Here is a 12,171-nt window from a genome sequence, read left to right as displayed (position 1 = left end):
GCTGTGGCTTCCGAGACCCGAAAGCAGGCCGGTCTGCGACGCTCCCAGCCTCCGACGCGAATTCTCCGCCATTCTCCTTTCCTGCGCGGCCTGCCTTCCTTCGACTTCAACAAACACGACTACGCGAGCAGCAGCACAGTACACAGCTCCACACCCGTCCCCGTCGCGATCAGCGATGTTTATCAAGCGGAGCCGCGCAGGATGCACGTTGCGCGACCACCTCACGCGCTCGATTTGTCAGCAGCAGGACGAAAACGATGGCTGCGGCCTGCAAATGCGAGCGGAAGCCACCAAACGTGGCGCCAGCGCCGCTGCGCCGGACAGGACAGGCAGAAGCTGCCGGAGGAGAACTACCAAGGACGTCGTGCGTGCCTGCGTGGCGTGGCAGGGCAACCTAACCCGACTTTAGTTGGTTAAAATTCCAAAGCAGAGAACTTGAATGGAGGATGTTACGGAGCTCGGCACGCCTCACTTACATGCCCTGTAGGTTATTTTATTCCATTCATTCATTATATCAATGGACTTACTCCTACAGTGTAACAGGGCGAAGCAACGTGTAACCATCGGGTCGCCCGACGGTTTTGCCATCACCCCTTGTACCTGCGATTTTTGGCCAGTACTGACCCCAGTAATTTTTTTGTTGGACCCCGGTGGTAGGCTGGCAGCCCAGTAGGAACAGCCCATTTCGATATCTCCATAGCCCTAGCAATACTCGTACAGCCAGGCAAACAGTCGGCCTGAATGTCAAACGTTAGCCCTTGTTTAGTTCACGAAATTTGGATTTTGGGGCTACTGTGGCACCTTCGTTTTTATTTAGCAAATAGTATCCAAACATTGACTAATTAGACTTAAAACGTTCGTCTCGCAATTTTCCACCAAACTGTGTAATTAGTTTTTCTTTTCGTCTACATTTAATGCTCCATACATGGGCCGCAAACATTCGATGTGACAGGTACTGTAGCAACTTTTTAGATTTTGAGGTCCAACTAATCAAGGGCTTAATTGCCGCGCCCTTTCGTCTTCGTTATTCTCGGCTGCTCGCATCCCAAATCCATGTGGCTTCTCCCGTCGCTAATCCTCCTTGTCGTCGGGTGGTGAACTGATGATCTGCGTTGGGTGGCCGGCCGGACTTAAATCACAGTGATGAGCAAGCCGTCGACTTGCAATGGTGGGCAACCTCCGGCGATAACAATAAGGTAGCTCTCTCGGCTCATCTCCTCTCCTGATTGTGTCTCCATCTAGTCTTTGGTTTTTTTGTTTTTTTTAGCTATATAGTCTGAACTCGAAAGGCAATTAGTACATTCTCTGTTGCTTCAGTTGGAGTAAAGATGCCAGGAATCTATGTGACTTTTAATAATATTGGCATGGATCATGGATGCTTCGTGCTTGCAAATTAGTATCTATGGGCCTTAATTTAATATTATGTGACCAATTTGACAGGCAATCAAAGCACATTGGAGGGATTCTCTAAAAGGAAATCACCACTAGTTGGTGATGATGAATATAATAATGAAAATTGTGAAAACAATATTGTGAAATAGCATCAGATATGGATTTATGAATGATTGTGTCATATGCTTCACAAAACCAGAATTTCTATCCACAATTCAAATCGATGATGTGATAGCTCGCTTTCACAAAGATGAAGGATCGTAACCATAGAGGGAAACTATAGGAGGTAACGGGTGTTTTCAAAGCTTATATTAGGCCAGTCTCAGTAGAGGTTTCATCTCCCATTTTCTAACACACCCATATTTTGAAAACAGTGCAGAAGAGTTTTATCCCCATGAAACTCTCTCTACTCCCATGAAACTTTTATCTTCTCTCTCTTCATCAAGACAGTGTCATATCAGCATATTTAATGCCCATAAAACTTTATGAAATCTTCATTGAGACTGGCCTTATCGCACTATGCAGTTGTTATTTTACTATTTCAATGTTATGTATGATATATATTATGGTAACTTATGACTTAGCAGTTAGGGTCTGTTTGGCATGTATGTACGCGCGCCGAGCCGCAGCAGGGACACAGCCAAAAGTGCGGCATATGATTTGTCGCCGGACTTTTGGCAAGGTGAGGCGCAGAAATTGAACTTCGGAGCCATGGTCACGCCGCGGCATGTCGTAAGTGCGGACGCGAACCAAACGCACATCAAAACTGCAGCGTGGAAGGTGCAGTGTGATGCGACACGAATCAAACACGTCCTTATAGTACTAGGCCTGGTTTAGATAAGTTTTTTCACTCTCTTTTTATCACATCAAATCTTTAAACACATAAATAGAGTATTAAATATAGATAAAAAAAAATAACTAATTACATAGTTTGATTGTAAATGACGAGACGAATCTTTTGAGCCCAGTTAGAACATGATTAGACAATAATTGTCAAATATAAACAAAAATGCTACAGTGTCAAATACTGATTTCTAACTCCAATCAAAACAAGACCCCAGTATATAAGTATCGACCCCATCAAGTTGGCTTCGCCCCTGCTGTGTACACATTTACCGAGTGACAGACTGACAGTAACTGCCGTCACTTTGGTAATTAAGTTGTAACAAGTTAGCGCATCACATCCATCCATCCAAAGTGGCCGAGAAATCAATTGCGCTTCTAGAGCTAGTTTGACGGCAAGCAAAAGCAAAAGAAACGAGCGAGCGAGCGAGCACGCGATCCTATCATCGAATGCCCATTCGCATCTTTGCTGCAGTTGGCGGATTCCATCGCTGGACAAATCCGGCGCCATAGAGCGAGCCAAATAAAGTTGGGCAGGCAGGCAGGCAGACAGGCAGGCGCGGCCGCAGCTACGCAGCCAATATAATTGCCGGTCCACGTCGTCGCCGGCGTTTTCCGCGACTTTGACGGTCCCTCCTCTACGAGCTACGGGCTACGGCAAGATTTGGGCGATGGGAAAGCATCATATGCCCCCCGGACTTTGCTGCCTCTTCACTCTCATCAGATCCGCGCATATCTCCGAGTGTTCTCTCGCCATCTCGTCGTGTTTTTTTTGTTTTTTTTTTTTTTGGTGCTCCTACCAAATAGCGCCTTGTTTAGATGCCACCAAAATTTCAAGTTTTTTCACTCTCTCTCCATCACATCAATTTTTAGCCGCTTGCATGGAGTATTAAATGTAGGTAAAAAAATTAACTAATTACACAGTTTAGTTGGAAATCACGAGATGAATCTTTTGAGCCTAGTTGGTCCACAATTAAACAATATTTCTCAAATAAGACAAAAGTGATACTATTCATCGGTTTAAAAATTTTTCAGCATCTAGTAATGGAATGGCAATGTGAAAAGGCGGCACGGTATAGGGTTCTGCTGCCGTTGTTGTTTATTGCCTTTGTGCGTTAGAAGGTGTGTGTAAGCTTGGAGCTGGAGATATATTTCGGCTGAAACTATGAGTGGACGCGGACGTTGCGCTCAGATGAATATGCAAGGTCGCCGATACTTTTGGATGGAAGGGAGTGCGATCGAAATGCTCTGCGCGAATACTGAAAACCTCTCATTTCTTTTTTTTTTTTGTGTGTAAACAAAGTTGCCAAGAGTTACGCCTGTCGCTTAGGCCAACTTGCCAGCCAGATTTCAAAAAAAGGAGCTCGTACAATCAACTGTTCTCGGTTCTTTTGCGCAGCAATTGCTGAGGGAATCAGAACAAAGGGACACAGATAGGCGCCCCCTCTCGTACAGAGGGCGTTGGTTGGGGGTACCTCATTATCTGTGGCTATAGATGGCCAACGGGTCGGCACGGCACGCCGTGCCTCCCGGGCCGTGCCCCAACAAGGCTACGGGCCTGGCCTTCATTCTAGGCACGGCACTATGGGTCGATCTTCGTACCGGGCCGGCCCGAGAAGCACGGTCAATTTCACAAGCCGTGCCAGCCCGAGGCCCACTGGCTGCCGACGGAGAGAGAGGGGAAGGGCAAAGGGGAGCCCGAGAGGTGTAGGGGTCGACGCCGCTCGCCGCCGAGGAGATCGACGCCGGATCCGGAGGAGGCCGACGTGCTCGCCACCGAGGAGCTCGACGCGGATTCGCCGGAGCAGGAAGCATGGAGCTGTGGAGGAGGTTGACGCCCACGAAGCTGGATCCGGAGGAGCCGCTGGAGGCCGGCCACCACGCTCGACGCTGGCGTGCTCGAAGTCGCCAGGCGTCAGCCGGTGGTGCGGGGGGCGTGGAGGAGGTGGCCGGAGGAGAGGAGAGGTCGCGCGAGGAGCCGATGACGCCGAGGAGAGGGAGGAGGCGTCCCGCGTCCGTGCTCGCCTCGCCCGACGCGAGGGAAGGGAGGGGGCCGGCGCAGAGGTGAGGAGGAGGAGGAGTGAGTGCAGCAGCGGCACTGCGGCGTGGGGAGGGGGCTGCGCGGGGAGGAGAAGGGATAGGGTTCGACAGTTCAGGGGTGGGGGCTAGGATAGGGGCGGGCTAGGCTGGCTGAAGCTCTTAGCAGGCCGACTGACCGAGCCGCCATCGGGCCATTCACTGTGGACCGGGGCCGTGCCGTGCCGGCCCACGTGCCTGGGGTAAGGCCTAGACATGGTATGCCCCTCCGAGCCGTGCCAACCCGGGTCCGCTCGCCATCAGGGTGGCCCGTGCTTGGGCCAAGAAAAAAAAAACGGGCGTCGTGCCGGGCCGACGGTCTCAGACTGGATGGCCATATATATTTGTGGCCTCTCTTTATGCTCTTTGCTCACCGGCGACCTGACCTGGATGGGCGATTAAAGAAATGCGTCTAGTGGCAGTGGAAGGTAAGGGCCGTCGTCGGACGCGGAGGTGATGAGGATTGGCTGGTCCGCCGCGGCCGTCCGGTCGTTTTCGCCGGGATAAGCTTTCAATTCAGAAATGCTGCTGATGGGCTCGGCCGGCCGGCAGGCCGGATTTGCCGCAAATTGTATTGCCATCTTTGGAATAAACAAATGGACGGATAGGATTGTGGATGGGCGTACGTCTCGGTTAGTGCTCTCGTGTGCATCCTAACCAACCACCATCATACGAATACTTATAGGCAGCTGGTGACTGGCCACTCCTTGGGCCATGTTTAGTTCCTCCAAAACTCCTGAAAAGTGCACTATGCAAAAAAAAAAAATTCGTTACATCAAACTTATGGTATATGCATGGAGTACTAAATATAGACGAAATCAAAAACTAATTGCACAGTTTGGTTGTACTTTGTGAGACGAACGTTTTGAGCCTAATTAGTCAACAGTTGGACAATTATTATCAAATACAAACAAAATGCTACAATGCCGCTACAGAAATTTTGCCACTCCAATGTTTGGGAACTAAACAAGGCCTTGGTTATCTGCAAACTTGAGTTACAGCTACCTCAGCACGCGTAAAACACTAGAGATTTAAACCACTGACGGATCAACCTCATCACATGTCAGTCCTTTCGTGGCTTCTTTTCTTTTTGGAAGATAATGAATGAATACTGATTAGTAATTCTGAGTCTAGAGTCAAACCAATTTAAGTTTGAGTGAGTTTATAAAAAAAAATTTAACATTTAAGACTCTAAGGTCTTGTTCGGCTTACCCCATATTCGACTTGTTCGGCTTCTTTTTTCAACCGGAACAGTGTTTTTCTCTCACAACAATTCAGCCGGAACAGTGTTTTCAGCCAAGTTTCAGACCAGCGAACGGAACCTAAATGTGTATATTACGAAAATATATTTCATAAAAAATCTAAGAATTCTTATTTAGTATGGTAAGTATTAACATGTTTATAAAAATTAAGATAGTATGACTAAATACTATTCTAGAATTACATCTTTTTAGGTTGGAGTGACCAACTCAGACAACGGAACAATGGTGTCTGGTGTCTAACTTTACGGCTCCTAGCGTCCACACTCCACACCCTTCTCTCTCCCATACTTCACCTCCATGACCATCAGTGCTTCACAGTTTACACTCCGATCCGCACGTTGAAGTCCCGTGAAAGCAAGAGGCTAACCTTCCATGTTGGCTTGCAGCATACATATGTCATGTTCGCTTCACTGGAAAAAAACAAGCTGAAAAATACTGTTCGCTTCACTGAAAAAACAAACTGAAAAATATTGTTCGCTGATTTATTATGAGAGAAAAAATATTTTGCTGAAAAAGTACAGCTGACATCAAATTCTTTGGCTTGTTTCCAACAGGCAACTGCCAGCATGATCTCGGGTTTACAGCTACAGCACTACAGCAGAAAACAAAATCAGGAGCCAAAAGCCACAGCTCAACAGCTTAGATCACAAAGTGCGCACACCATACATGCGACGTTCAAGATGAATACTAGGGCCTTGTTTAAATGCCATTCAAATTCTAAGTTTTTTCATTTTCTTCATCGCATCAATTTTTAGCCGTTTATATGGAGTATTAAATGTAGGTAAAAAAAATAATTAATTATACAGTTTAGTTGGAAATCACGAGATGAATCTTTTGAGCCTAGTTGGTCCACGATTGGACAATATTTACCAAATAAGACGAAAGTGGTACTATTCATCAGGTTCAAAAAAATTTGCAAAGTGAACGAGGCCTAGATAGAAAGCCACAGCCCAAAGCTAAGTTCTATGTATAGAAAAATGCTCTTGTTCACCGAAGAAGCACGGCTTATAAGCCAGCGACTAGGGCCTTGTTTAGATTGAGGTTAGGAATCAGTATTTCACTGAAGAAGCACGGCTTATAAGCCAGTGACTAGGGCCTTGTTTAGATTGAAGTTAGGAATCAGTATTGGGCACTGTAGCACTTTCGTTTGTATTTGACAATTATTGTCCAATCATGGCTTAACTAGGCACAAAAGATTCGTCTCGTAATTTACAATCAAACTGTATAATTAGTTATTTTTTTATCTACATTTAATACTCTATTCATATGTCCAAAGATTTAATGTGATGAAGAGAGTGAAAAAACTTACAATCTAAACGAGGCCTATAAAAGAAAGACGCACGTCATCACAACACGTTCAAGATGAATACTAGATAGATAAGCTCGAAGACTTAATTAAGCTGCAACAGATAAACCATAACACTTAATAACACGGGATTACACTGACTTTCTCGACTGGCCGTGCCGTGAGAAAAAACAACCGGCAGCTGAACCAGGAGATTAGCACGTACTTACTAGCTGCATCACAACACTGGACGACGAGGTACTAGCTAGTTACTCATTGCTCCTCGCAGCCGCCATGGCCGATTTCTAAAATGTCATCGAGCCACCACAGCTGCAAACCCCAAATCGAAAATTACACAGAGCTATCATTGAGCTGACACTGACTGAATCTTGCTGCTACTACTACTATAGCAGTTGTAGTTGATCGTTCATGAGAGGATGGAATCCCAGTCGATCTCCCAGGACGGGTACTTGCGCAGGTGGAAGGTCTCCGTCTCGTCCCACGGCGCCTCGGTGAAGTCCAGCTTCGCCATCTCCGGCACGGGCGGCGCCAGCGTCGGGGAAGGAGGGGAGCCGGCGGAGCCCGACTCCTCCCCCTCCCCCTCCGTCGACGCCGAGCACTTGGGGGAGTCCGGCGAGGACGCGGCCGACTCGTCGCCGGAGGAGCCGTTCTTGGACCCCGCCAGGGACTGGCAGATGGCGGTGAGCTTGGCGTCCACGGAGGCGTGGAGCGGGCCGGCGAGGTGCGCGCCGTCGCGGCGGAGGGCCGGGAAGTTGAGGCGCGCCATGTCGCCGCGGAGGCGGAAGGCGGCCTTGTCGTAGGCGAGCGCCGCGTCCTCGGCGGTGTCGAAGGTGCCGAGCCACAGCCGCGTGCGGTTCTTGGGGAGGCGGATCTCCGCCACCCACTTGCCCCAGTGGCGCTGGCGCACGCCGCGGTACAGCTTCGACTGCGCCGGCGCCAGCGGCGGCGACCCGGACTGCTTCATCGGCTGCGCCCGCGGGCCCAGGAACGCCGCGTGCAGGCCCCTCTGCTGCTGCTGGAACATGAACTGGGCCTGGATCTGCTGGATCTGGGCCGGGCCGAGCTGGCTCAGGCCCATCGGCCCAGCCATGCCCGGCGCCGCGTAAGGTGACGAGTAGAGTGGCGGAAGCTGCGAGAAAGGCGAGGAGGAGGTGGCGGCGGGGGTGGGAGCAGGCGAGGTGGCGAAGTTGGTGTAGGAGGGTGTAGGCATGTAAGAATCTTGGGACATGGATGGAGAGGACGAGTAGCGATGGTAAGGGGAGGAGGAAGCACTCGTTATAAAAGGCTCGAGTGCTTTCGCCAGCTCCTCATCCGAGGGGGAGGAGGAGGCGATCTGGTGTGCGTTGTAGTACTTGTACATGTCGATGGCTGCGGCCATTAGGACTACTAGATGGAGAAAGCTTGGATGGAGAGGTAGAAGAAGAGGCTGGGGAGAACTTAAAACGGGAAGAATTAAAAGGAGCTTTCTTTTATGGAAAATCAAAGATGGAAAAAGTTTCGAAATCAGCCTTGTTCCTCAATAAAAGTAGAGAAACGAGGTGGGTTTGTGCAAAGAAAAAGAGGGTATTGCAAAACAACCCTTTCGAAGGCCAAACAAAAGGCGGCAAGAATCCAGAAGAGAAAAAAGGTTCTCTGGATCTCTGTTCCTCCTAGGAGAGGTGTGATGAAGGTGAGAAAAAATCCTAACCCAAGAACACGCTTCTTTTGAGGATTCTAATAAACCCAAAAGAAGAGCTTCTTGAACCGGACCTTTCTTGTGTTGTGCGTCCCTGCTGCTAAAAGAATCAGAGAGTTCAGAGAACAAACCTGCGTCGCGGAGGATTTTTTGCTCGGATCGCTCAAACCTCACCGTGGAGCTGGATGGTGGGATGTGGCGTGGTGTTCTTGTGCGGGTGGGGTGCGTGGGGTTGAGGCGTCTCTCTGGGAAAGAAAGGTCTCTCGGCCAGGCCATTATATAGTGCCAGGCTTGAGGCCGTGCACGCGAAGCCAAGCGGGCATCTCTTCCTCGCTGTTCTCTGCGATTGCTTCTCCTCGGTGGATTAGCACAAAACGATTCGATTAATAATGCTCCGTGAATGAAAAAATAATTAAATGCAATTTGGAAGCAGGCCTGTTGCTCTCGTCCATGGTCCATGGCGTCATCCCACGCGAGGTAGCACGCGCGAATGCCAAGTCGCAGCCAGTCCTGGTCTGCCACGTGTGCACCTGGTCTCGTGTGATTGGGAGTTCTTTGGAATTGGAATTTGCCTTTTCGATCGCACAAAGAGCTACATACGGAGTACCTAAGAATTTTTAAATTCCGGGATTTTGCCCTCTATTTCACATCTTTAGGGCTATTGAAATAATCCTAAATAAATCGGTAGCAAGCAAGGATGTTCTATTGAATATTTTTTCCTTCGACTATAATTGTAAGGTCATCGAGATTTTGTTTAAGTTAAAATTTTCCAACTTTGCCCTAGCTATGTGTATAAAAATATACTGGAGTAATATTTATTTAAGTTTTTTCATAATAAATCGATTAATTTCAGTCATGTGTGGTCAATCTATAACAAAACTTTTATACGTTAACAGCAAAAATTAAAAAGTTTTTGAGTTATGACAAGCTTGGGCAAACTTATATCTAGGGCTCTATATCCATCTTGATTTTTTTATTGTTGCCATGGAAGCGTGATTTGTAAGTGTGGCGACATTTTGAACTGTCTAATTTATTTATAGCACTCTAAAACTAAGGTTTAGGGACCACGTTTTACATTTGCGCTCCCTTTGCATTTAGGAGGGGAATTAATAATAAATAAAGAGAACAAAAATATATATTTTCAGAAGTTTTTATTGCAGTACATATAACCTATGTTCTCGCGTTTATCTTGGGCAGAAGTTTGATAAAGTCGATGTTGCTTTCATACGGAATGCTGGTGTATGAAACTGTGAATTCGTGTAGTCGAAACAAATTTGAGTTTTGAACTTTCTTGATCCAGGAGCCGATGAGTGATGGATGGATGAGGTTGTGGGTACCATTGATTTGGACCTCAAAAAGGACAAGTTTGAACCGTACCTCCTCAATTATATCGCCAATTGTAGGCTGGTCTTGCACTCCTGCTACGGGCAACTCTACAATTGATGAGTTTCTTCGACCTGTTCGCTTGGGGATTATAAGTTAGAATAGTATTTTTCTCTCATACCAAATCAGTTAGCAGTAAATAATTCATGATTGTTTACGATGAAATGAACATGCTGCTTATTGGCTAATCATGGTTCCAGAAGTCTTCACAGCCACGTGATAGGTGATACTATAGTATGGCGTCCCTCTCATAAGGTTGCTTCGTCAACTATTTGAGAAAAAACATGAGAAACGAAAATCAATAAATTCTTGGAGAGCAACAGAACAAGAAAAATAAGGCGAGATGAAGGAAAATTTCAAACTTTGTTGGTTCCAATCGATTTCCAAGTGGACCGAGGACTGAGTCATCGCTACCGTATGGTTTTGGATGTTCCGCCATTAATCCCTCACGATAAAGTCATGCTGGTGGTGATGTTGGAGCCGTTTCACTGAGAATTAAATCATGTTTGGATCAGCTAAAACTAAAAGTAAAAATTTGTTAATGAAAGTCGTAACTGATTCAAGAAGATCAACTTATTACTCAATTAATAAAAGAGTGTACTACACAACCATGTGTTTTATGCAGCACATAAATTTTTCTGCACCATAAAATTAAGATCCAACAGCCTACAACCTTCCTCTACCTTCAAAAGATTACAAATCACAAGATCACAAATCCACAGATCACAAGAAATAATTTTTTTTCTATGCAAGGATAAAAGAACAAATCGGACTTCAGATCCTCTGGCCGCACGTGTATAGGACGGGCGGTCCTTCTGCTGGCTTTTCGTCCAGATCACCTTTCCTCCCCCATGCTCACGCACACACATGCACGCTTGCATCAACCAACAGCAAGCAAATGTGCAAACAATGGCAGACGGTGCGAGAGGCCGAGAAGACAGTTGAAAAGAGAGAGGGAGCGAGGGAGAAAAAATCTATGTGTTATTTTTTCGCTAAAACACATGTGTGTTGTATAGCATTCCTTTAATAAAAAAATCAACAGCCCAACTAGCAATACTAACACATTAGCTATTTTCAACCAGCTAATTGCAACTAATAGGTGCGCAAATGATTATAGCTACGTGTAAGTTGAGTGATCTAAACGGCCCGATAGTCGCTTTTTTATTAGCAAGCTTGATCTTAGGAGCTTTTTGGTTCTACCGATAGTAACGCAAAACGCAAACGATTTAAAGCTGCAGACCTTACCAACGGGTAATGCAAATGAACTAATTTTATTTATGTTTACGTTAAAGTTGAACCAACCAAACACTACGATGCAGCATATCGTAGGATGCTGCAAATTGTATACAAGCATCAAGGGGACGAAAATGCTTTACTTAAACCGGGTCAAGCAGGTCATGAAGGATGCAAATGCGTGTTGGGCACATTAATGCGCCATTGGTAAGGCGATCGCAACATCCTGCCGGACAAGCCATTGCATCGCACGTCGGGACATTTTCGAGTTGATTTTTTGATGGCGGAGAACTGCTCCTGCCCGATGCGAGCTGCAATCTACCGACAAAAACTCGACACCAGAAGAAACTCCAGAACCAGCGGCTCATAAATTTTGCCGGCGGCAGAAGGGCAACACGAGCATGATCGCACAAAAACCGCTGCAATTCTGGTCCAGGCAAGCGAACAAAAATATCTGACGAACCGCATCCGATCGAGCCGGGCGAGCGACCCCCGCGCGAGCACGGCCACGAGATGTTGACACGGCTCGCGCGCGGATGAGAATGAGATGCGGATGCACCCGGTGGAGCCGGCGACCCCGCGATGCCGTGGCCGCGGCGGATCCATGTGGGCTCCGCCGTCGTGAAAGGTGAAACGCGACGCGCCCCCTAGCTCGTTCTGGGTGGGGCGGTTCAGTGACGTGGGCCGAAAGGGGACGGGCAAATCGCCCGCGCGCCGCGCGCGTGGTTGCGGTTGCGGCCACGCCTTGGCGATTGGCGGCCGTGCGCCGACGGGGAATCGCTGCGGTTTCGGCAAGCGAACCGAAGCATTTCGGCCTGGCGTTGGCGTGCCCGGCTCGAGTCGCACAGGTTGCACCAGCCGCTGGCGTGGCCTCCTGCCTGCCCGAAACAAGAGCTAAGGAAAACGATGTGGTAGCTCTCGTCTGCTTCCGATTTTTTCTTCCTTGTGACCTGTGAGAAGCGTCGAAACATGGTCGTTTCTCTTTTATCTAGAACTCGGTG

The 12,171-nt window shown here is 47.7% G+C and overlaps 1 protein-coding gene across 1 annotated transcript; it reads right to left on the bottom strand.

Annotated features, from left to right (window-relative positions):
• Positions 1-6,968: 6,968 nt before the first annotated feature.
• Positions 6,969-8,811, bottom strand: LOC136478103 (ethylene-responsive transcription factor ERF060-like). The gene has a single exon (XM_066476437.1). It carries the CDS (start codon positions 8,255-8,257, stop codon positions 7,286-7,288), a length of 972 nt encoding a protein of 323 aa, XP_066332534.1. The 5' UTR covers positions 8,258-8,811; the 3' UTR covers positions 6,969-7,285.
• Between the last annotated feature and the right edge of the window lie 3,360 nt (positions 8,812-12,171).

The sequence above is a fragment of the Miscanthus floridulus genome, chromosome 8 (assembly GCF_019320115.1).
Source record: "Miscanthus floridulus cultivar M001 chromosome 8, ASM1932011v1, whole genome shotgun sequence".
Lineage (NCBI taxonomy): Eukaryota > Viridiplantae > Streptophyta > Magnoliopsida > Poales > Poaceae > Miscanthus > Miscanthus floridulus.
This window is presented reverse-complemented; position numbering and strand designations above follow the sequence as displayed.

What these genes read in the sequence shown, in the direction of transcription:
- LOC136478103 (XM_066476437.1), bottom strand. Translation starts at nt 8,257, where the DNA reads ATGGCCGCAGCCATCGACATGTACAAGTACTACAACGCACACCAGATC.